The 27,394-nt window shown below is 28.1% G+C and overlaps 1 protein-coding gene across 2 annotated transcripts; it reads right to left on the bottom strand.

The window, feature by feature from the left end:
• Window positions 1-313: 313 nt before the first annotated feature.
• LOC107456507 (probable methylmalonate-semialdehyde/malonate-semialdehyde dehydrogenase [acylating], mitochondrial) lies at window positions 314-24,463 on the bottom strand. 2 transcript variants are annotated; one of them, XM_043048414.2, is made up of 16 exons: window positions 24,328-24,463; window positions 23,977-24,102; window positions 23,626-23,667; window positions 22,260-22,334; window positions 20,907-21,068; window positions 16,660-16,738; window positions 15,322-15,476; window positions 13,397-13,544; window positions 11,350-11,414; window positions 9,794-9,850; window positions 9,663-9,722; window positions 8,386-8,515; window positions 6,790-6,971; window positions 4,645-4,824; window positions 3,249-3,347; window positions 314-508 (listed from the first exon to the last, which is right to left on the bottom strand). In XM_043048414.2, exons 2-16 carry the CDS (start codon window positions 24,025-24,027, stop codon window positions 407-409), a joined length of 1,587 nt encoding a protein of 528 aa, XP_042904348.1. In that variant the 5' UTR covers window positions 24,028-24,102; window positions 24,328-24,463; the 3' UTR covers window positions 314-406. The 2 variants fall into 2 exon arrangements, with proteins under 2 accessions (XP_042904348.1, XP_042904349.1); XM_043048415.2 differs by having other exon boundaries at window positions 24,249-24,391.
• Window positions 24,464-27,394: the final 2,931 nt, after the last annotated feature.

The raw sequence follows: 27,394 nt of genomic DNA, 5'->3' as shown, positions 1-27,394 counted from the left end.
TGATTTTATTGTAACCTACTATACTTGTATACTTTTTGTAGCTTGTAAACTTGTGTTATGCAACTTCGTGATAAAATAAATTTTATGAATCACAAATGTGCTCTAATTTTCTTTTACAGGTGACATTAATTATAATAACACTTTTTAACATTATAGAATTTTTTTTTCTCTAAGATATGATAAAATCTTTTTCAAACTTCCAAAAAATACTTAAAAGTAAGGATTTTAATATTTCAGAGTCTCAAAATTCTTGCCTTAATTTCTAAGTAACAAATATGCTCATATTAGGGGGGGGGGAATCAGCTCAAAAATATCAGAAAATAAAAAATATTTATTTGCATTTTAACAATGACGTAACAAGAAATATAGGGAAGACAGTCATTTAATTATTCTCAAACGTTTCATTTCATTTCATAACTGGCATAGAAGTAGCTGCTCTGGAATGTGAAGCATCTTGCTCACGCCATAACTGAGTCACTGTTTTGAGCTGTGTGTAAAAATTGATACCCTAAAAAGGAAAGCAGATTCAAATATAAACATACATTATTCAAAATCATTGATAGAATAGAAAAAATATTTTAATTCATAACTATATATACTGGCAGGAAAAAAATAGCAATAATGATAGATAATTTTGAATGATGATATTTTTGATAGATAAAATGATAGATAATTTTGAATGATGATAATTTTGATAGATAAAAATGATAGATAATTTTGAATGATGATAATTTTGATAGATAAAATGATAGATAATTTTGAATGATGATAATTTTGATAGATAAAAATGATAGATAATTTTGAAGCAAAAATCAACACAACAAGGCTTAAAAGGTCTCTCTCCACCTGAGCGAACTCAACTGCTGAAGGATCACAATTCTTAATATATTTTTAATTCTCATAAATTCATTTTCTCAAATAATTTGGTGACAGATATTCACTTTATTTAGCATTATCTTTTGATACATGAGAAATACAAGGCCGAATCAGAATTAAGATATATGAAGCAAGCAGCATTACGGATTCTCTGTTCATTTTTTTTTTCTGACAAAATTACACCAATATAATACTGTAATAAACGGTTTTTGGAAAGTAGTTAAATAGTAAATAGTTGTCTGCTTTTAGATTTTTGATATGTTTGATTTTGTGCAATTTACGGCAAAAGAATTTCCTAGCATCGTCCAAATCAGTTCATCAGTTTGAATTGCAATTAAATTAAATTTTAAAAAAATCTTAAAACTGGCAAATGCATAATTTTAACTGTCTGACTCAAAATCAACATCACAATCATTTTATTGCTTTAAAATTATGAGGAAAAATTTTAAGTTCTAAAAATTATCAAGTGCTACCCATGTATGATACATAAATTAAACATTAACTTTTGGGTAATTGGTAAAGTAAATACGCTTTATACATAAATTTTACGTAATAATTACGAAATAATATTACCTTTGAGATATCTAGTAAAAAAGCTTCGGTATATTTTACGTAATATTAACGAAATAATATAACCTTTGAGACATTTAGTAAAAAAGCTTCGGTATATTTTACGTAATATTAACGAAATGATATTACCATTGAGACATCTAGTAAAAAACTTCGGTATATTTTACGTAATATTAACGAAATTGATTTTACCAACTACCCTTCTAGTAAAAAAAGCTTCGGTATATTTTACGTAATATTAACAAAATGATATTACCTTTGAGATATCTAGTAAAAAAGCTTCGGTATATTTTACATAATATTAATGAAATGGATTTTACCATCTACCCTTCTAGTAAAAAAAGCTTTGGTATATTTTACGTAATATTAACAAAATGGATTTTACCAACTACCCTTCTAGTAAAAAAAGCTTCGGTATATTTTACGTAAGATTAACGAAATGGATTTTACCAACTACACTTCTAGTAAAAAAAGTTTCGGTATATTTTACATAATATTAACGAAATGAATTTTACCATCTACCCTTCTAGTAAAAAAAGCTTCGTTATATTTTACGTAATATTAATGAAATGGATTTTACCAAGATTGCTGTAAGATTGCTTTCATATAGTTTACGAAAGATTGACGATATTTACTACTTAGATTTAGTAAAAATGATTCTGTGTATTTAGCGTATTATTGACAAATCAAATTTACTATTTAAAGTTCGGTAAACTTCGGTTCGAATTTATTGACGCAAATTTTATGTTTATGGATAATCGTTTTTTGCTATGATTTGGTGTTTCAACTTATGTAAATTTTGACATCTTGTTCACGCAAATACTATGTAAAAATAACGTACTCATTCTTAACAAGCAAAAAATAGCTGGTAAAATAATCATAAAGGAAATAAATTTGTTTACGTAAAATTTCATGTAAATTCTATGTTTTTTGGGTAACCATTTTTGCTATAATTTGACGATTTAGTTTTAAGTAAATTTTACGAATGCTTGGCAAAATTTAAAGGTGAAATATATGCATTTTTGATGCAAAATTTATGGTTCTCTGCTACCCGGATATTTCTCCTAAGCTAATAAATCAACCCCTCTATTTTCTATCCTTTTTGTAAAAAGTATTCTGCAGTTGCATAATCATCAAAAGTATGTTAAATAAATAAAAATAAAAAAATTAAAAAAAAACGAAAACTACACATGTAATTTAAAATCCAAGATGGAGGGAGTAAGGGCTCCCATAATTCTGTTCTGTTGTTTGTTCGGAACAACATTGCTTCTGTTTGGTTGGTAACCCCCTCTCTGCAAACAATGGTTGCCTTGCTTACATTTAGTCAATACTTGTCAATGAAGATAAATCAAGAAAAAGTAATCATTTTAATGTTATTTTAAAATTTAATTTATCACATCCAAATATTTTTAAAATTTATTCCATTCAATTTTAAAAAATCCTCCTAAAATTTAAAACCTACAGGCCATAAATATTTGTTAAAGTCAGAGATGTTCTTATTTATCACTTATGTCTTTATACTTTATCATTTTGTAATAATACAATCAACGAAATTATTTATAGTAGTTAATGTAGCACAAAATTAATACTGTTTCATAGTGTTACATTAAGTAATTTCAAATGCACAATACAGTTTTTTAATACGTCAAAATCCGTTTTGCGATTCTATGGATGCTATATTTTGCGATAATTTATTGATATACTTTAACTATTAGATTTATTAACAAAAAAAATCACTCATTATTTCAAATGTTTGAGATTAATGGCAGCAGAGACTTTAAATATAAAGTGAGCATTCATACCGCTTTTCCATAAAAGTTGGCATCTCCTAGAAAAGAGCCTCTCGATCCAGTGAAAGAGAACATCGGCAATGGCACGGGAATTGGAACATTAACACCAACCTTCAAATATAAATTTATGATGCTAAACGGATTGTTTCAAGTAAAATAAAAACAGTACAAAATAGGAAGAATAATAAAAAATATATTTTAAAAAAGTGATGACACTATTTACAAAAAGCACAAAATCAAAAATATAATAACAGTACAGATATCAAACAGGTGGATATATTTTAAAAACAATGTTTGCACTCATCACTATATGCATGAAGCTAAAAGTTAACCCCTCAATGATCGGTTAATTTTCAAGAAAACGATCATAAAAGTGCCTATTCTTTTTATACACGTATTTGATTAGTGCTGACATCTAGTTTAAAATAAACGAACTATCTACAATTACCTTAAAAATATCCTTGTACTGCCATCTGGTGTGTAAAATGAGAAATAAAATATTTTTCAGGAAAAAGAAATGAATTAGTTTTACTCTTATTGGCGCTTTACTGCTGAACGCTCCAGTCCGAGAAAATCACGGGAGCGAGAAATAGAGGGCGAAACCTCAACCCCTCATTTTCATGGGAGCGAGAAGGAAGGGTTTAAATTCTACATCATTAAACAAATCTCTTTAACAGTAATTCATATCAGTATATTAATGTAATTTGCACCAAAAAATAACAATTGTAAAATGTTTAATGAGATCGGACACCGATTTAAAGAACTTTATTTTAAAATGTAACATAGAAATATGTTTTCTTATAATAATAACAATCCTATTAAACTCTTATTTTTTTTAAAAAAATTTATGTAAGAATAACAGTATAAATACCTTTAAATTCAGGATACAAAATTATTTATAAGAAAACAATACCTTTATGCCTTACATCAATTTTATGCTGATGACAACCAAATCAATATGATAATTAAATTGGGAAAACTGGATCATACCACGTGGTTTTACAAACAATAAAAATGCACCAAAAACAATGGAAAACTGCGACACCGTCATTAGATTTTTATAAATAGTTAGAAACATGAAAAGTGTTCCAGAATTTTGAAATACCCTGTATGTTCTTCGAGCCCTTCTTTTTCACAAAATATGTATTTACAACTGTCAAAATTTGCATAGGGATGCTCATGGCTCAAACATTATGATCCTTTCAACTGTTGATGCAAACACAGAGTTGACAGATGTGCCAATATAAAAACAATGCTACATAGTCAAGGTAATGCAATTAATCTGAGTCTAATGCAATTTTGTGAATTAAATAAGGAAATACATTAGGTCATGCTTTTGATTATACTTAAAAACGTATTTAGATTATGTTTAGAAATATGAATATTAATAATCAAGATAATTGTATACCTGACCAACATCAATGTCAAGAGTGAATTTCCTTGCAGTGGCACCATTGGTTGTAAAGATTGCAGTACCATTCCCATAAGGATTAGAATTGATTAGACTGATGGCATCATCAATGGTATCAGTGGAGAGTATAACTAAAACAGGACCAAATATTTCTTCCTTGTAACAAGTCATGTTAGGCTGAAAATATAAAAAAAGATAAACCTTTATCATTTTGGTATTAATGAAATAATGAGATGTTAGTTTTAAGCAGCATCAATCTAAAGAGTTATGCATTAACAGAGACAATTACGAAATGAAACATTTGATAGTAAAACATAAATTATATTTTTCCAAACAATTTAATAAATTTCTGTGCATTTAGCTTGTATGAAAATTAACAATCAAAGTTCGTAAAAGTATTTTATCTAATGATTTTAATTTAACAACAGGCAAAGTTTTTGAAATTTTTTGAAATTAAAACCTGGTGACAAAAGAATCATTGACCTAAAAGAACTGAAATTTCAACCATACGAGCCAAATGTTATGAAATTTTTTTTCAGCATAGTTAAGAAAAACATGTAAAATCTCACTAAAGATTATGCTGCATGCGTAGCAAAGTGGGTAGAAGAGCTTGGCGACTTCACATTTTCATTACGCTATGTTTATGAGAAAGTGTTTGCAGTTGAGTTCATTTTCCCAATTACTGAATTCTATAAGTGCAACAAAATTTTCTTTCTATCAAAGCACCATCCATTCCTTCCCTACCATTGACAATATTTTTAATTCTGTTAAATTGCAGCACCATCTATTTATGCGACAATGCCACACTCAAAAAAAATTCCCAAGTTTTGGAACCATACTATTGAAATTTCAGTTCTTTCTGATCAGTGATTTTTCTGCTAAATAGGGTTTTAATTCCACAAATTTGAAGGAAAAAATCTCAACCATTTCTAAACAAATAAATAAGTTAGTAAAAATTTACTAATCAAAGCGAGAAATTAGTAACAGAGTTAAGGGTAATTAAAAAATTGGAAATTAGAACATTAACAAAGTTTTTGTTGTAGTCATATAACATGAGACATTCTCCTTTGTTAAGAAAATTTAATTTGTTGTGGACTCCCCAAAAAAAAGTCTCAACCTTGAAACTTTTTTTCGAAATGAAAAAAAAAACATTTTCGGAAAAATCACAATTAAAAACTACTGTAAACCAATTCTTTTTTATTTAATGCATAATAATTTTTGTCTTATTTCTAAAAATAAAATTATCATTGTTGCATTTAGACTTATAATCAATTATCATTGCATAGATTTTTAATAGTAGTTATTTTTGTTTCATGACTTATATTTTAGAATATATTTTTCTACTTTTCAGAACATATTTAGTTCTGAACTTATTATCTCCAAACTTTTTTAGCATCCCTTCAACTTGAGATATAGAGAATATACTGTACGTATGCATGTATATATATATATATATATTTGAATTCGTTACTCGCTATATAGTTTTTCCCTTTTATTTTATTTTCTGTTTTTACGTGTTATTTTAACTTATTGTGTTCTATTTCATTTGTTGTAATTTTTGTAAAAAAAATTTTTAAGTGCTCCTCACACTATTATATTAATATATTTTGCTTTGGCTATATTGATACAATATCAGAAAGCACTGTTTTTGCGGATATAATCGAGTGGGCTGATGAAAAGACTATATCTTTTATTTTCTGGATTTTTTAAAAAAATTTTATCCCTTTTTCTTTCTTTTTTTCCCAATTGTTTTTTTTTTATTATTATTATTTTTCTTCCCCCCCCCCTTTTCATATATCTGTAATTTTCCTTCATTTTATCTTCATTTTGAACTTTATAGATATATATACACACACAGAGAGATGAATATTGAAAGAAAAAAAGTTTCCATAACAGCAACTTATTCTTATAGAGGGACTCATTATGCTTTATTTATGTTTGACTGTGCGTCTTGGTGGTTCCAAAACAAATTAGATTATTCAGAAATTAGTTTTAATGTCTCCTGACCTCTCTAACTATTAAGTTTAGTTAAATGTAGGGTTTATTGATACAAGACTCAGAACCATTTATGATTCTTTAAATATAAGTGACATCATATATTCTAGACAGTCTAATGGAATTTTAAAATTAAAATGTATTCACCTTCACATCAGTAAGTATGGTGGGTCCAACAAAATTGCCCTTTTCGTATCCCGGCACTTTGACGGAGCGTCCATCCAATATCAGCTTGGCACCTTCTTTAACACCAGATTCAACAAGAGTTGAAATTCTTTGCTTTGCTTGAGGCGATATGACAGGTCCAAGATCGGTATTGGGTTCATGACCTACAAACATAATTTAACAAATTAAACAGGCGTACTTTTAAATCAACATGTAGCAAAGTAAATTACAGAATAAATAGGGAATCAAATAATGATAAATTGATTTTCAAGAAAACAGTACCTTAAAATTTTACATTATGATTTCAGCTTGAATATTTAGCAGATAATCTCTAATAATAATATTTACCCTTTAATATATTCAATTATGATACATAATAAATGGTCATTTATTAATGTTTGTTATTTAAAGCAAATGTAAACTTGAAAGTTTGAGTCAAATAAAATTAAGACTTTTATTGTCAAAAAAAAATATGCAAAAAGAAATTGGTTAACAAGAAAAACACAGTTTCTGACAAATAAAATATGGCTACAACGAAAAAAATCTAAAGCATTTTATATATTTGTTGTTTGGTCGGTACTTTATTTATGTCATACTAGAGCTGCACAATGGGCTATTGGTGACGGTTTGGGAAACTCCCTGGGGATGATCCAAAGACATGCCACCGCAATTTTGATCCTCTGCAATGGGGATGGCTCCCTAGCTTTGGGAGCCCGACAATCTGTGAAGCGAATTTGAGCACTTCAAAGTAGAACAGTTTAACGAGGACTGAAACTGAGCAACCTCTGCCCCTATAGACACTGATTCAAGTAGTCAACCACCTGCCTGCTGACCACAGCCAATGATGCTTTACTTCAGTGTTCTACTGGGAACTATTATTGCTACCTACTATTTGTCTGTTACTGTGTCTTTTTTTTTCGTCAGCGACATCAAAAATTTAAAGAAAAAATTTTAAGATTCAAATTAAAACATTTATTATCTACAGTCTAACTGCTTTCAGGTAAAATAGAAAAAATATCTTTTTAGTTATCAAAAAATTTAAAAACTGCTATATGAGACAATTGAGGATACATTCTAGTTTAAAAAGTTTTTTGTTTTCAAACAAAAAAATTACAAAACAAAAAACTTATTATTTTTTTAAGTGGCACAAAAAATAAGTATAACGCCTATATACGAGTAACTTTTAAAGCACTTTTAATCCTAAGAGTAGTTTTAAAAGTGTGGATTAACTCCTATTTGTAGTCAAAAATTAACAAATCTCTAGTTACATATGGATTGCAATTGATAAATTTTTTTAAAAAATTAATGGACAAACCAAAAATTTTTAAAATCAGCTTCAATAATTATTTCAAAGATAATTACAATAAACCTTTAAAAAATAAAATACTTCAAAAAGCAACAAAATCATATATTAAGCCTAATTAGAAACTTAATAACTGTAAAAATTCATAATTTTTTTTTTTTAAAGTTAAAAATAACAAAAACTGAGTAAATATCCTTATTGTTGCATTTGAGTATAGCTTTGTAAAGTTTACACTATCTATTACAATAAAACCAAAGTGGAAAACCATTAATTACCCGCATTGACTTTTAAAGTTTTGGCACGTTCTACGAGTTCGGGTATCCATTTTTGAGATTCTCCTACAAACACAGCAGTTGAGAGGGCCATGCATCTTTGACCTGCAGCACCAAATGCGGCTCCAACAAGCTGAGAAAAAAAAAGATAAAATACATAAAATACCAAGTCTAAACAAATAAATACCAGATTAATAGTTAATAAAATAGTAAACTTAAAGATCACTCGATCAAATTTAGTAAACATTGAGGACTTGAGTATTCAAGTATTAAGTTAAGTAAAAAATAAATGCTGCATTAAGTTCATAAAATATTAAGCTTATCAAAAATTAAATATCATAAAGAACATAAGTTAAAAAAAACAAGAATAAATACTGGGTGAAATTTTAAATATTTCAATCTGAGCAAAAATGAAACAAAAGTTAAATTCATAATATAGTTCAAAAAAGAGGAAAAATAAAGACTCTAACCTATAAGTTCTAACCATTCAAAACATTTAAAGTAGTAGTTGAATAACCATTAATAAGCAAATGCTATAAAATTTTTATTAAAACTTTAAAATGAAACACTTGCCGATCAGTTCTTTTATATAATATGCAAGTAAAATGTCTGGGCAGTAAATATCATATTAAACCAAATGTTAAAGCATAAATTTTGCTACCTCTTTATATGTAAGGAAAAAAGCAAAAGAAGTAATCAAGTCTGTAGTTTTAATTCATTTAACATCAAACTAAGCAAAAAATACACTAACATTATTTTGAATTTATAAAAAGTAAAAGTACAAGAGATTTTTTAATGAAGTTTAGTAGAAATTAATACAAAATTAAAACAATAAAGGAATGAACATAAATACCAGACTAAATACAAAAATTGTTAGGCCATATAAATAAGTATTTGATATAAAATTTTAAAAAAACAAAACGCTTTGAAATTAATAAATAAAATACAACATTAAATTCATGAAATATTTATAACGAAATGAAAAGGGTTTAACAGAACGATAAAAAAAACCTTTTATGAGGAAATAAACTCATAAGGAAAATGATAAATAATCTCTTAATGATAAAATTAAATCTTATTTATAATAAATTATCTCTTAATCCATATTGACCTAATGATAATGATAAAATAAACTCCTAATGATAATGATAAATAATCTTTTATTGATAATATAAGTTGTAAATGATTACAAGAAATAATGATAAAATAAACTCCTAATTATAATGGTAAATAATCTCATGACAATAAACTATTCTTTTAATATTAAAATAAACTCTTACTTGATTCAAGGTATGTTCTTTATTTGCATCAGGCATGATAACTCCGTGATTTTTGGCACCCTAGAAACATAAAAATCATTTTAAGCTTCCAGAAATAAAATTCATTTAAATAAAAAAGAAATTATAATTACCATATTACTCTGAACTCGTTTACCATTCATAGATCCTCTTTCATAAATATACTTTCCCTGAAGAAAAAAAAAATCAACAATGTTGTATGCGCAAGACAAAGCATAAAAACAAATTGTTAGTTTTAAATAACATTAGAATTAAAATGTTTAATTAGATAAAAACAGTTTAACTAGTTTTGATGGAATATTCACAAAGTAAATGCATAGTCAAAAATAAAAATAAAATAAAATAGTTTTGCATTTCATGAGCAAAGTTTGGGACATAAATATACTAAATATTCATACATAAATATTAATACTTTATGGAAATTAAATATTCCTACTTAAATATTGAAAACCAAAAACTTTTGATTTTTTCTTTACATATAAAATTAAACTCAAAGGTGCGACATTCCATGGAGGGCCATGGCCTAATGAGCCCTTCTCAGTTTTCTTGACTTGGGGCTCTGAGGAGCAGATGTTCCGGTTGGGTGGTCAGCCGAACGTGGTGCGTAGTCCACAAGCATGCTTGGTACTCATTTCACCAACCCACTGAAGGGATGAAAGGTTAACCTTGCCTGGTCCAAGAATAGAACCCTGGACCTGTGATATGAGAGCACAAAGCGCTACCACTCTGCCATTGAGCGTCTTTTTTCAAATATATTTACCATTAATTATAAGAAATAAATAAAAGGGAAATTCATTTTCAAACATTTTCTTAACTAAAAAAAAAATTCCAGAATGAAATTTTATTACAAACACTACATTTTTATTTAAAACTTTAACCCATAAACTTAACAGATATTATTTATAACACAAATAGGTGCTAAAGTAATTTTTTTCTTCATTATGACTTAAACTTAGGCTACTTTCTTAATGCATATATAATGCATATAAACATATCCATAAAATATTTTCAAAAAATACTTTTCACTAAGCACATTAAATTCACAAATTGTAATTATATTTAAAATTAATTAACTCATCAAGCAAAAGTAGTTTACAATATTCTACTTGATGATATTATTTTTAAGAAATACTTTATTATGACTGATAGTTGCATGAATATTATAAACTAATAGATGCTAACACATAATTCTGAATGTAATAAAGTACTGTCCAGAAAAAAAAAGTTGACTAACATTAGACTAAGAAACGATTGGGCAATTCAATGTGAAGAACTTTTTTTTTGTTACACTTTTTGGCATAAAAATGTTTTTTAATAAGAAATCTGACTTTTTTTATGTTTACGATTTTTTTAAAAAAAAGAAATCATTATTTTTGCCAACCTAAGGTATTATTGAAAATAAGGTATTATGGAGAATTTAAAAGTAAACAATTCAATTTTTTATAAGTTTAAATATTGATAACTGAATATATTTTCAATTTCCTCCAATTATATTTCAAATGAATGAAGTCCCAATGAATGGATGGATAAATATAAGATCTTCCAACATTAGTCTAAAGAAACAGAGATCATTAAGTTTCACTAAAATTTTGAGGGAAAAGTTAAACAGCAAAACATAGAAATTAAAATACTTCACAAAGATTTAAAATAAGAAATATGTATGACTTACTGCTCTATCTGATCCCACAAATGAAATCGCTCTTATGTCAGGATTATCACAGATAAATGTAACAGCTGAAAAAGAAAAACAAATACAGTTTTTATGTCATATAAATATATTAGATCCGCACAAAATAACGTTTAATTTTTGTAAAACATATGTTTGACATACATAAAAAAACTCTTAAAATGAATTTACGATTAAGTTTAAACTTAAAATATTTTTCAGTTTATAGTAAAAGAATCCTAATATCAACACAAATATGAAATAAGATTTTCTGAAGCAAAGCAGCCGTAGAAATTAGAAAATTTAGACACTGGTCTGTGAACCAGTGACTAAAAGATATTACTAGTCCGTACACATTTTCACAGATACATTAATATGTCTCTTTAATATTATGTGATAAAGGAGTTATGAGAATCTTACTACAGTACAGAACCCGTTATCCGGAAATCAGAAAACCGGGAAACCAAAAAACTGGAATGAAATTCGATAAATTTTCCAACCATTTTTTTTTAAAAAGAATGTGTTTTTCCTAATAAGATTTTAGGATTTTTCTTTCTTTTTTGAAAGATCAATAACATCATTTGGCAATAATCATTAGTGTATTACTTCATCGTTTTTTTTTTCTTTTTAAGATTATTTCCAAATATTTTTTTTTTTTAATTGGGTTTAACAAAAAAAAATGGAAAAAATTCAGAAAACCGGAAAAATCAGTAATCCGGAATAGCGATGGTTCCGATCATTCCGGATAATCGGTTCCCTACATCACCAACTGTCGACAGATAAAAATAAAAAAAGGCTACCATTGTAAGTGGATTCTTATTTTCAGCAACAGTCAAAAGGCCTTATTGGCTATTAATTCATTCCAAATTAAATCAAAAAATGCTATGGAATGTAGAACTCTTTTAAGAGAACTGGTAACCAGGAATATGATTGTTCTTATCTCGGTGCCAGGACACATGAGAATTGAAGGTAACAAAAGAGCTGATGAACTTGTAACGTCTCTTTCAATCCAATAGGAATGGAACCCTTCTGTGGCATCAACATGAATAGTGCGAGGGAGGTATCCTTAAATAAGATGAAAAAGGTTTAGCACAATTCTCCTGGACATAAACATGCTAAAAGTATGATTACCAGTTCGTCTGCACGAATCGCTTCTGAAATCCTTAGGTTCCCAAGAATGAAGATACAGACAATTGTGGACAATATCATTTTCAGAAAACACCTTCATAGAATGAGAACCAATATGCAGGAAATGTTACAAGGATGTGGAATCAGCGTATCATATTTTATATGAGTGTGATGTCCTTACCGGATTTACTACTTTTGACACTATCCACCCGAAAAAAAGCTGCATCTCAGCTCTATTAAGGAACTGTCAGGCTTTATAAACAAAGTAAGTAACCCAAGAAAATGGAACTAGGAAGGATTGGGTTTAGAGCATTTGGCGCAAAATGCTACTAAAGCAGAGGTGCCTCACATCAGACAAAACCGAACAAGAAGAAACCAAATCGAAAATAAATTTAAGGTAGAGTGGAGACCAAATATAATATAAAATAAAAGACACAAATCGAAAATATGTAGCTCAGATAATAATGAATTCCTTATTTAATCTATCAATCAATAAATATTAAAATGTTATACCTGCACATATATTTATTAAGCATAATTAGCATTCTGAACAACAATCTCAATAATAAATAAGATAAAATAAAAGTTAATAATGAAGAATTTTAATGAATTTAAAAAATAAAAAAAAATAAAACATTTTTATAGATTTAGATAGATTGTCATTAAGTATGATAGATAACTTGTTGACTGAAAAAACTGTTATAATTATAACAGTATAATTAACATTCTGAACTCAAAATTTTTAACCTATATAATATTAATAACACAAAAATAATCTCAATAATAAATAATATAAAATAACAGCTGTTAATGAAGAATTTTAATGAATTAAAAAAAACGTTTTTACAGATTTAGATAGATTGTCTTTACGCATGATACTTGTTGACTGAAATAACTGTTATAATTATAACAGGGTACACACCTTCATGAGCCCCATGAATGACATTAACAGCTCCATCAGGAATACCAGACTCTTTAGCCAGCTCCATCAGGATCATGGTCGCTCCTGGAACTCTTTCAGATGGTTTCAAGACCATTGTATTTCCAGTCACAAGAGCCAATGGAAACATCTGCACCATTCAAACAACAATATATTTATAAACATGAATTCTTTCTCAACAAGACAATTTCATCGACATAATTATGCTACAAAAATGATACATTAATAATATTCCTAGCTGTTGTAAAAAGAGAGAAACCCAGTAAACTTTACAAATAATAAGAATATTATCAAATTTAAATTGTTGAACAATATATGTATATAAAGCACTTTCTCAACATTCAATAGCTGTAAATTAAAGGCTCCTTAATTTCACAAAAAAACAGCATGGTGATAGAAATAGCGTCACCAGTTACTTTTATTTCTCTGCAAGTTAGTATCCATAGATCTAAAACAGGGTCACTAGTGGCTTCAAGTTATTAGTGACTTCAAGTCATTAGTGGTGAATGTACCCCAATCCTTCATAATAAGAGTTCAATATTTTAACCCCTCTATAATAGGTATTCGCACGTGAAATATTTTGCAGTGAAACCTTGATCCATCTTTCCCTTATCTTTTGTTTTCCTGTATATATAGTCTTGTTTTAACGGTACATTAGCTATTTTTATAATGTTACCAAAGGTTGTTTAGACAGTTTTTAAAAAATTAGAAGATTCCTACATCTCCATCTAGAAATTTGATTGACATTTGAAAAAATTTAAGTTTCTGTTATGAGAAGAAAAAAACAGTCATTCCTGATGTTAATAAGGAAGAAGAAAAAGATAGTTTATAACAGTTTAGTAAAAACACCTCAAACATCACGTTTGATGTTTATGTACCAGTTGAGGAAAGTTGCTAAAACTTGAGACTAAATGGCCGTTGGAAAAATGATAGCAGAAATGACACCGATGAAGATGACAATACAGAATCACTACCAGCGCCAACATTTACAGAAGACGACAAAGCATTTGAAACAAATGGAAACATTCTGTATTTACACTAATTTACAAAGACTGAGTAGAAATCTGTTACAAACGTTTAAAGTGTATCGTTTGCACTCTAAAGGAAAGAGTGCATTGAAATTTCGACAAATTTTCTACATTTTTTTTAGTAAACAAATATAATTCATCTTTTTTTTTCATAAGAAATATTTTAGCAGTAAGTACATAATATTTTTAATAAAAATTATTTCTAGTAATTTTAATACAATATTTTCATGTCAATGATTTCCATATTACTTTTACTATGTAATTTATTATAGACATATTCTGTACTTCGGACGCTTTCACCATCAGCGTGTGGTGAGTCATAAGAGGAGGAAGTACATTAGTTTCTGTATTGATTTTCAAATAGATTAAAACCTTTTAAGTTAGGAAACAAAATGGAACAGTAAACTACATTGAACATAGTTCTAAAAGAAAGCATTGAGAAAATTTTAAAAAATATATTTGACAAATACGAAAAATATTAAGAATGGGGAAAATATTATAGTACATACCTATACAACTAAAAAGAACAGGAGGGGGACAGGGGGAGGATCAAGATATCAAACTGGTCTCCTCCCCAGATGGCATATTAGAGAGTTATGATAGCAAATTAAAACATGTCTAAAGTTTAATAAAAAATATAAAGACAACATTTTTTAACGGTTGCTCTATAAATTAATTTAATCCCAATTAACCCTCTGAGTATTAGTTCTGGCTTTTTCCCAATTTCAGCTACAAGCTTTCCTGAATCAGAAAACTTGTTTCTGCCTGTTATACAATAGCAAAGTAGTGTGCAGCAGGGAAATTTCTGTACAATTTTACCCAGGGGCTCAACACTTGGAAGGTAAAATATTAAATTTCATAAAAATGAAAGTTTCTTACCCAAAGCGGTATCATGGCTGGGAAATTGAAAGGGGCTATTCCAGCGGTCACTCCTAATGGGAGGCGGTAAGAGAAGGTGTCGAGATCTCTAGATATGGATGGGAGAGTCTCACCTAGCTGCAAGGAAGTGACAGAGCAGGCATGCTCAACAACCTCTGAAAAACAAAGAATCACATGCTGTCAACATGTTTTCTCATAATACAAAAGGCTTATAGTGATGCACAGTGTACATAAAAAACGAAAAAACCCTGCATAACTTTTGATCTAATGATTACATTATCACATACTAGTACTCAATCTCAATGGTTTCAAAGACCTTACGTTAAACATAATAACTGTTTAGAGCAGACCATATTTTAGGTTACAAAAACAGACAGAAAAACTTACTTTCTCTGATTAAACATTTTTTCTGATTAAAAGTCATGACCTTTCAAATGTGGGATAAAATAAGGTCCCAATAGTTTATTCAGGAAAGTGGTAAAAAGTTTGGACCCCTTAATGTTAATTTACTATACATAATTTTGAAAAATGTAATTTTAAATTGAAAATACAAAATTTGAACAAAATCGCTTCAATAGTTTATGTGAAATCAAATTTTAAATAAACTCCGTTTTTAAAAAAACAAACGAAGATTATTGAGTCTCATATTGGAAAAATACAATTATTAGACCATAAGTTATTCAGGGTGCTTTGTTTATTTATTTTATGCACTGCACATTGTTTCAACAAATATGATTTTGCGCCAAATTTCTTTCTCACTGATTGTTTTTCTGTTGAAATGCCTATCGTAAAATTTTAAGTTAATTTATATGAAATTATTTACCTCTGTCTTACATTAAATCTTTTTTTTCTTAATGTTTTAAGAAAATTATAATGAAAGAGCATTATTCTAGACAAAACAGCACAGTTTAAAAAAAAAGAAGTATTAAAGCTCAACTCACTCTATTGGAGTAGGTAGAATAGTATGTAATAAGTTTTGTATTTCAAAATATATCTCATAAAAATATTTTAAAAACTATTTATTAAATAATGATTTTAATAATATTAAATAATGATTTTAAATTTATAATTTCCAACAATTTGCAAAAAAGAAGAGAATTTTTCAGAATTTTAAAAAAAAATGTGTTGAAATGGATAAAATGGAGAGTTGAATATTTCAGAACATTTTATAGAATACCTAACATAATGGGAACCTTTAATACTTTCACGCATTTTAAGAAATGCTAACATAAAAAATCACTTTTAAAACATAAATAAAAGGTAAGGATTTATTTGTAGTTGTAAAAATAGGACAGTGAAATTAGGATGTGAAAAAAAAAGGAAATAAAGTCCAATTACGTAATCCCCTGTGGACATCTCCTGCAGCATCAGCTAAAGTTTTCCCTTGCTCTAGGGTGATACTTTGTTTTAATCTCTCCTGCAAAGAAACACATCATAACTATACATTATACATTAAGCATTATATATTAAACATTGCATACATACTAAACTGTGCTAATATTTAATATTAAAAAAAATCAAAGTTTTAACATTTATAAATCATCACAAAAAAGGACCATGTCTTTTTGACTGTAATAGTCAAAAGGGCATGACTGTAATAGTCAATAAAAAAATAATAAAAAGACATAAAAAAGTGCAAAATTTAAATAGATAAAAAGCAAAAACTATTTACAGAAAAAAACTGTAGAAACAATCAGTATTAAGCCTATGAGAATCACATTTCTCTCTTCTAGCTGCAGAAATTTTAAGAAAACTTCAAATTCATTAGACTATTTTGAGATACTCATCCTCATCACTAGTAGGACAGCCCGAGGTGGGCCTTTGCATTCTCTATTATAACGTTTCTCTATGTCCTTCACCTTGTTACCAGTTCACTACCCTGATAGTTTTAAAATCTGCATTAATGGAGTCCAGTCAAAGAAGAAGCTTTCTCTAGCTCTGTTACGAGTTGGTTTGTGTTTGAATATCTTATGTGTTGAGATAGTTAAATTTAAATAGCAAATGTGTCCTCAAATTTCAATCTGTTTAACTTTATAAATTTTAGTACATCAATGTCCTTATAAATTTCGCTAATTTCTCTATTTGCATGCTTTCTGTATAATTTGACCTATTCAATTCTGCCAAAAATAGTTCAATTTTTCTCCCACAGATGGCAATAATAGCCTTTTCTTACTTGGATAGAGTTCAAGTTTAAGATGCATAAGTCAAGACTGGGCATATAATAGTTTAATTAGTTGAATAGCAACTTTTTATCTCTTTTCATGTATGTTGATCTAAAAAACTATAAGCCTCTGCTCATTGATTTTTATTTTTCTATGTTGTTATCAATGCTAACTACAGAATTCAGATAGCAGAAAATCAGTACGGTTTCAAATCTATATGCATCAATTTCAAAGTATAGTTGTATTAAGCTATCTTTAGCCAAATATTTTGTATTCTGAGGTACTAAATGTTGCATTTTCGGAAATTGAAACATTGCCAGAGCTGACAACATTTAAAAAAAATCAATTATAAAGCTTTTTGTGTTACTTGAGTGACCAAAAAGAAGTAAAACTTAGGGAAATTTTTTAGTGAATTCCACTTATTTTTTAGAGCATAACTATATTAAAATTAGTATCATTTAAATAAATAAACAGAACATTTCAGTAAATTATTCATTCATATCTGAAATATTTATTTCTTTAAATAACACTTTATTTTAAGTAACAACTTCTTTATTTTTTTAAGAACTTCATAATTTCAGTTCTGTGTAACTTTAACTTTATAAATAAATCAAAGACTTCTTAAAAACCATATTTCATTTTCAAAACTAATAAAAACTCTATTAAATTACAAATAATTAAATGCATTAAGCTTGGTAAATTAACTGTTTTTATATGAAATATTTTTCTCTAAGAGAATATTTTGATGCAAAAATTTCCTTTTTCTTATACTGTTGAAGAAAATTCAAGTTATTTTAATGAGTACAGAAGAAAGTCTAATTGAAAACACTAGCCTTGTACAGACAATTTTCATTTACTAAGTCAACAGAGATTTAATCTAAATATTTTTGTTATATTTTATTTGGTATAAAAAGAGCATAATTTTAATTTCTAACTTTTAAAACAAACGCAATTAGTATAAACAAGGCTTTATAGCACAATCAGTACAGAAATTATATCTTCATAGTTGTTAACTTGGTCCCAAAAATGGAACGATATAGCCCCCTCTTAATAGAAAAATGAGATAAGATATAACGTAACAAAGTGTCATGATTGTATTCAAGAGACAAAATATTGTCATTTTCAAAAACTTCGGCTTCGTATGTAAGGCCGTACGTAAGACCAAAAGTCTAAACAAAATAAAAAATAAGATTTTAAATTATGCAGAAACTCAGCCATAAGTTAGAGCTCACTCAATCCGATGATAGTCCTAAACCTGTGCAAATGAGGAAGGTTGGGCGAGGGGGTAATCACTCCTAATCGTAAAAAATTTCCAGATTATAGAAACCCAAAGCTTAGACTGTGCAATGACAGAAAGTGTAGAGACTTGCAAGGTTCGAGATGACTGCTAGCTTCCCTGGTTTATTGAGGATTTTGCGCCTTGATGATGTGTCAGGGAGAAAGCCCTAATACAAGGGAGCCTCTGGTCGTATGAAGCGAATGCCCAAGGCAAAAGAAATACTAAAAGTAGGGAAATGGAATGTAAGGACTATGTGCAAAAATGGAAAGAATAGACAGATAACAAACATGGACAACTATATGCTTGATATTCTAGGAGTGGGTGAGGCCAGGTGGACTAAATTTAGAAATATCAAAACAGCAGATGATAAAACAATACTCTATTCAGGAAATGATGAAAAACTTGAAGGAGGAGTCTGATTGCTTGAAAGCCAGTTAACAAAAGGATAATTAAGTCAAGGCTTTTCTTAAAGTATATAAAAATGACTATTATACTTGTGTTAGCTCCAACAAATGATGCAGACGAAGAAGACAAAGAGCATTTTGATGATCAACTACAGAAAGTAACAAAGTTGCAAAACATGACCTTTTAATCATAATGTGAGATCTAAATGCTAAAGTTGAAGAAAAAAAACATATGACGATGAAAGATTGATTGAAAATGAAGCCTCAGGACAAAGAAATGAAAATGGAGAAAGATTTGTATCCTTTCGTAAATTAAATGGACATGTTATTGGTGGAACTTATTTCAAACACAAAGAAATTCATAAAGTGATATGGAAATCACCAAATTGGAAAACCAAGGACCAGATTGCTATTAATGGAATATAAAGTTTGTAAGATCCATGAGGGACGTAAAAGTGAGGGGAGGAGTAGACGTTGGAAGTTATCACTACTTAGTGATGATAAATCTGAAACTGAGACTTAATAAAATAAAAATAGAAGACCAATTGGATTCGATACCTCTAAACTAAAGAACCAAAATATTAGAGACAGATTAGTCATCAAATTCAAAAATAAATTTGCTGCCTTAGAAGGATAAAATGTTGAAATAGACACCCAAAACAAGAAAAACGTCAAACAAGAATGGCACAGAAGGAATGTCTTCACTAACACTGTGGATTAAAAGAAACAGAACAGAAAATCAAACATGTGCTAGATAGTACCAAGTCAGACCGATTGGTACAACAATATAAAGAAAAATACGGAGTCACAGATAAAAATGTGATTTGCCAGCAAACTTGATGATCTGCAATCCAAAAAAATTTTTTTTGAAAAATATGTTATGAATGTTGTATTGAAAAACAGAACAAAACCAAGACTGTGAGAATAAATAACAAGACTAAGTGTGCAATTGCAATTGAAAGTGGCGTAATAGAAGATGTTAAAAAATTTACTTGCCTTGGTGCAATTGTTGATAGGACGGGTTTAACAGATGCTGAAATGGGAGCAAGAATTTCAAAAGTATGATTTTGCTTCAAAAAACGTTTAAAAGTTTCGAGATCGAATAATTTAATGCTAAAGACTAAAATAAACATTTTTAATTTAATGGTAAGCGGTGTACTGTTGTATAGGTCAAAAACATGGAAACTAACAATATTTCACAGTACAAAACAAAATAGTTGGCAAAATAGAGGTTTAAGAAATATTCTAAAACTATTCTGGCTTCACACTATATTAAATTCAGAACTCTTCAGTAAAACCAGGCAAGAACCAATCACCGCCAGTACAAAAAGAAAAAGATGGATTCAAAAAAAGTCATGTATTGAGAATGCCTCTTACAAGAATACCACCAGTAGCATTAAGGTGGGCACCAAAGGGCAAATGAAAAAGATACAGACTCATGCTAACATGGAGAAGAAAGGTGGAAGAAGAAAAAAGACAAACGGGATGGGCTAGCTGGTCTGAAGTGAAATCTTGCGGGGGGAAACCAAGTGAGCTGGCGCAAAAAGATAAGGGCCTTATATGCCACTAGGCACGAAGTATGATAAACACAAACTAAAATTATGCAGACATTTAAAAAATAGAAATTTAAATTTTATTTTTAAATAGCAAAAATTTATAATATCTATTCAAATCAAAACTATACATAAATACAGCATATACAATGAATAGAACTTTTCATCCTACAAAGTACTGGCTTACCATATTCTCTTTGATTAAATGCTGAAGGCGAAACATTGTTTGTTGACGCGTCAAAATGGATGTCTGAGACCATGACTTGAATGCTTCCTTTGCTGACAATACAGCTGCTTCCATTTCTGATGGTGTGGACTTAGGAACTCTGGTCACAACTTCATTTGTCGCCTGGCATTCAAATAAGAACATAAACATTTCTTTGATTAACTAGTACATTGGTAACAAAACATAGATATTGAATTACTTTAAAGGGAGAACAACTGAATTTTATCCGTAGTATCATTAAATAGTCCATGCTATTTCTCAGCATTCTAATCTTAATTTCTTATTCTTGTTTTAAATTTGTATTTGTCACTCATACATCTTTTCCCTCCTCTTGGTATAAAATATTTATTCAATACAGCATTCCTTTATGCCTAATCTTTAAACAATTTCATTTATTTCAAACAATTATATTATCATAACTATGCTAAGGCTATATAAGTAATAATAAACCTTAAACTTTTAAAATAAAAAATTTTTTGTGGCTATTGACATCCAATAGAAAGGCATGTGACAATACTTTACAAAGGAATTAAATCAAGTGCCCTTAGTGGTAATTATAGAAGAAACTGCAGTTACAAAAGTAATAAAATAAAGTACCTTTTGACTAAAGTTGAGTTTAATTCATTATGGTTCACATAAACCAAAAATTAAATACTTAATTTTAGGAAGAATTCAAGTACATTACTACATCAGAATTCTAGAGTAAGATAAGTTGAGAAGTAACTACTAAATTATATTCTCATTGTTTCATATTAATTTCACTTGAACAATAATATCAAAATTAGGATTACTAAGCAAACCATAGGAAATGAATTCGTATTTTTTACTTTAATAAAAAGCTTACCTATTTCAGTGAATCTATAATATTCCTTTACAAATTAAAATTTACAAAAAAAGTTACATGTAAAAAATCTTTTTTCTGAAGTAGAATAATTTTATTAATAAAATGTTACTCATTAAATTTTTAAAAAAATAATCATTATCTTTATAATCATTAGCTTATCCTTAAATACATTAAAAACAAAGCAAAGAACACAAAACATGGAAAATATAATACGTAAAAAATAAATTTTAGAAAATTTTTAAAAATATTGACTATGTTAAACAAAACAAAAAAATAATAATCACTTAAATCTTACATTAATATCAATTGGAACTCTACTACTGACTTATAGGAACAAAAAAGTACATTATTTTAGATGTGAAAATTGATTGATTCTTAATATAAAGGCATAAAAATAGATTCTTAATCTAGATATTATGAAGCACAATTTTTTTATTTACAAAGAATTTAAAAATGAAAAAAAAACTCACAGGATTATGAACATCAATCCATTCAGAAGTTTTGGAATCAACAAACTTCCCATCAATGAAAAGTTTTGTAGTTGGCTAGAAAAAAAAATTTATGAACATAAATTAATGACAGAACAAAATTAATGAACACAAATTAAACACTCTTCTAAATATAAAATTTCAGAAAACAGAAATAGTAAGACGATAAGAGTCATAGTAATGGGTTCTTTTTTTAGACAAAACGACTAACTAGTTGTCTAGATCACGAAAATGAAATAAACAAATAATAGACTTACAAATTAAATAAAAAATATTATAATGATTAGAGTTCAGTGACCATAAATATCAAAATCCACTGAAAACAATCATGTTCTCTATAAATACATTTGTTATTTTTTTTAAATCAAGTGACAAATTTTAAATTTTTTAAATCTGAACCTGAAAGTTTTTAAATTATCTACCTTTTAAAATAAAAAGCCCTCTGGGCAGCAAGGAATCCAAAGTGATTTCGAATTATTAATTAAACAAAAAAAAAATCATAAAATATTTAAAATTGTGTAATTAAGTTTTTAAATTTCTGTCGTTTTTAATCGAATATTTAGTTAACAATGTAGAGTCAGACAATTCTAAACTCCACTCTTTGATAGGTGAATTTCTCTTCAAATTTCCTGCATTGTTTTGGCACATTTATTTTTTCTGTGCTCTTGAGTACTTGAATTTTTCTATAAAAGTACAATTTATTACTCGTCCTAAAAATAAAATTTCAGAAAACAGAAACTTTTAAAAAAATTTAAAATATCTAACCCCTAAAAGTAAAGAGAGAAGTTAACAAATTATACATAAAAAAACTAACATTTGTTGAAGCTGATCATATGTTTTAAAGGAAGTGATAAAATATCAAGGTTCTAATTTTAATGGAATAATATTTTAAGAATATTTTTAATGTATAGTGTTGACTTTATTTTTTTTTTAAAAAATAGCCTACCTACTTTTTATAAAAATTAATAAAAAATGCTTTCTTTTCTTCATTCTGCTTTTAATAACTTGATTGAGTTTTAAATATTCCAGATTTTTCTTTCATTCATTTCATCCTTCAAGTTTTGGTTATATTATAAAGCCTTAAAGTAAATCAAGGGGAAGAACATATAATTTTTAAAGATTAAAAGAGTTTTTTTTAAAAAAAGCAATTCATAAATAATAAAAAAAAACTTAGCAGTACAGGTATTAAGTAGTAAGTAGGTAGTAGTAAAAGTATTACTAAAGAATAAGAATTAAATATTGGCAATTCTAAAGGGGTTAAAAGTAATGGGTGATATATGACATGAAAATAAATTTCATTTAAATATACTAACAATGTCATGACGACAATAATAATTATAATACATACACCAGCTGCTGCTGAAAAATGCCTTGAGGTAAGTCCATATTTCTGAAATAAAATAAATAAAATGAAAAGAGTGCAAGAAAAATCTTGTAAAAACTACTTTAAAAAAAATGAAAAATTTGATTTAATTGTATTTAATTTTTTAACAATATTAAATAATTATTTATAAATTCATTATATTTCATTTGTTAATAATTTTATTTTACTTTTACGTTTAAGTTAATGATAAATTTATGCTACAAAAGATCAAACAAGTATCTACGTAATTTTGATATTCGGTGCTTTTATTGTAGCTAAGATATCAAATGCTAATAACATACTTATAGCCGAAAATATATACAAAATACTTCTTACTAATAAATGGAATTGGCGAGAAAGAAGCATGCTTTTTAGATATCTCCCCATTTCTTGTTACTAGGTGCACAGCTAAATGACTTCTAATAAAAAAAATTAAGAGCGTTGACCTTGAAGAGCTGTTATCTAAAAAATAAAAATTCTACATTATGGAAGATAAGGCATTAATTGGGAAGATGGAAAAAAAATAGACTACAGTAGTAAGTCAAATAATCTTTATGAATAATTAACGTTTATAAGTGTATTTAAGAGAATTAAAAAAAACAAATTACAAGTTAAGTCTTGAAAGTTTACAATGATTCGTAACTATACTTAATATATATAGAATACTGATACATTTAATACACTTACATAGTTCAATTAATTAAATTTCCTCAGACATACCACACTCCCATCATCAGGAAATGTAAACAAACTTCATCGATGACGTCTAATAAAGATTTCGATATAGAAATCGAAACTTTAATCGAAACTATAATCGATTGTCTTTCATCGAATTAGAACGTTTTAGAGAAGACTTTTTCTGTTCATTATGCCAAATTTGATATTATATTTTAATAGTTGATGTAAATTTACTAAATTGTTTAGTACACGCCTTGTATAAAGGATTCTATTCTTCCTTTGTTTTCGAGTTGTAAAAATGTCTGAAGTTAGTTTCGTATTTTGAAAATTTTTATTTTTCAAGAGCAAATCTACAAATTATGAAGTTTTGTACTTTATCACTCAAAACTCAAAACAGTTAAAAATTACGAAAAATTCGCATGCTTTATATTTTCGAACATTATTAAATAAAACAGTAAAAAGTATTTCATAATTATTAAAAATTATTTGTGCGTTGAAATTATTTTGTTTATGTGAGAGAAAAATTGTATTTTCGCTTAAAATGTTGAGATATAGCGAAATGCAATGCCTGATTTATCATAAGACATGTGAGGCCCAGGTCTAGAGTCCCCTAAATGTTATAAATAATTTCCTTTTGTGTTTTTCCTTAAGAATTGTCTATTAGAATAATGAGTTAACAAAGCTTGAAATAGATATAAGCTCAAATTTACCTATATCGTAATTTATTCATGATATAAATAATTTAAAAACACTTCATTATAAAACAGCAAATAAATTTTGTTTAAGATAACGATCAGGGGGGCCTCTGCCATTTTCTTACCCCCCCCCCCCCCCCCCCCCCNNTCCCCCCCCCCCCCCCCCCCGATAGTTCTTGCATTTTGACGAAATGCACAGCAGATAAATTAAAGAGGTCCTAACTTCCGACTGCTCTCTTGGCCGAACTATTGGGACCATATTTTCCAAATTTCAGTCATTCCCTCCCCATATTTTGACGGTGAAGAATCCAAATGTATCTAAAAAATATATTTTTATAAGAATGTGCTTTTTTTTTCCGCCTAATTACTCAACGTTTGCACTTAAATCCAGCGCGTCCACAAACAGGTAGGCATTTACAGTGAGTAAAAATCCAAGCGTTAGAGAAGAATTATTTTCTTTACTTTTTCTTCATAACTTTGCACTAGAGGATGCAGAGTTTTCAAGTTTCGTCAAAAGCAGGAAAACAACAGCTTATTGAATTTTTTAAAAAATAATAAATTGAAAAGGACAAGATAAAGTTTAAATGAGCCAGCATTTCGTAAGAAAATAATTAAAAAAAACATGTTTTTTTTTTAATAATTCGATATAGATAGTTTTTGTAAATGACTTGATATGATTTTATTTTTTATTTATTATTATTTTTTTTTAATTATTTGAAACTATCATAAATCTAATTTCCCCTCCAAACAGGACATGAATCCAATAACCAGAGCTCATAAATTGAAGGGTCAATCATTGTAGTATTATCATTTCAGAATTTTACAAACAGATAACATATGTTGTAAATTTCGAAATGGTGGACGAATAAAAAAAAGTCGACATCCCGCCTCTTTGGGAGGGCACAAAATGTTCTAAACGTGCTTATGAGGACATTTAGAGGATATTAAGAGACAGTTTAGATTTCCCCCAGACATGAATTGTGGTTTCTTAATCCTCTAAATGGGTTATGTGGGTTCTAATCTCAATAAGGACTTGGCGATAGGGGAAAAGGAAAAAAAAGAATATTTTTTATTCCGGGAGTTTCTTCTTTGCAGTCAACAGCATAATAGTATTTTTATGGGAAATATTATTTATATGATCTGTCGAAAGATATATACGAAGCATTTCATTGATGCATGCGTTTAACCTTTTAACTGTCAAGTCATTTGATGATTTAGGTACATAATTTGTCAATTGTTTTTATAGCAAAAATCAAATTTTTAGTACAAAATAAATTAAAAATTGATATTTTGAATTTTAAGGTTAAATAAAACCATAAAAATTTTGAGGTTTTGTAGCCACTGCATATTCGCTTGAGGCAGCTGCCACTCAACGTGGCAGTGGTAAAGTTCGCTTCTAGTAGGACATTATTTTCGAAAAATTAAAAAAGAAAAATTTAATTATTTCCAATTCAAGAATTCTTGAGGTATTTTTATTCAAAGCCAGTACATTACTGAAATCAGCATACTTAAAAAGATAATTTGATGTTATACGTTTGTCTGCTTTTAAAGTGTTGAAAAACATTGTTGCTTTTGCGTAATTTTTAAGCATCATCCTGATCGATTTAAATGAAAATATAAGTCTATTTTAAAAACATAAAAGCATATAAATGTACAAAGCTTACTAAGTTACTAAGAACATTATTTTATTGTTCGAACTTTTGTAGAACCTGTAAAAAATTAAATGCTATTTCTCTCAATCTAACAAACCGAAACCTTTGTTCGTCAACAAGAACAAAAAGTATCAAGAAAAATAAAAAAAATTAAGCTTTATTCAAGATAGGAAGATGGCGAGCATAATCAGAAGTGAATAACGTCTGTTTATACTATCTCATTAACGGCCAACTTCATAGTTTGGAAGCCAGCTCATTTTTTTATATACGTAGAAATTCTCAATTCCTAAATTTTTCAAGTAAATATTCGAATAAAATAAGCAAGGCACGGATGTATGTGTATATCACGAATACGGAATTTTTACTCCGAAGTAAAAACGCATCCATCATACTAGAACGCTTAATATAAAAATAAATCTATGAATGATAAATTATTTTATTTTACTCTGGAACTAAGAAAAATAATCAAAGAAATGAAGTGAAGAAATTCAGTAAATCAGACTTCGTGAAATCACGCAACGCAGCCATTTGATATGTATGAACGGAAAGTAATTCGGTAATGTAATTCATTTTAACGCTTACACTCTCGGATAACCTTCTTTTAAAAATATTAAAAAAATTCATGCAAATTGAAAAAGATTCTATTTTGCATATGAAGTGAGATTTTTTGAATGTTCACAATCGATAACAATATTGTAAAGAAGCTTTGATTTTGTTTTCTGTAACCGT

The sequence above is a fragment of the Parasteatoda tepidariorum genome, chromosome 1, assembly GCF_043381705.1.
Source record: "Parasteatoda tepidariorum isolate YZ-2023 chromosome 1, CAS_Ptep_4.0, whole genome shotgun sequence".
NCBI classification, from domain to species: Eukaryota; Metazoa; Arthropoda; class Arachnida; order Araneae; family Theridiidae; genus Parasteatoda; species Parasteatoda tepidariorum.
The sequence above is the reverse complement of the archived record's forward strand: the minus strand, read 5'-3'. Positions and strand labels throughout refer to the sequence as shown.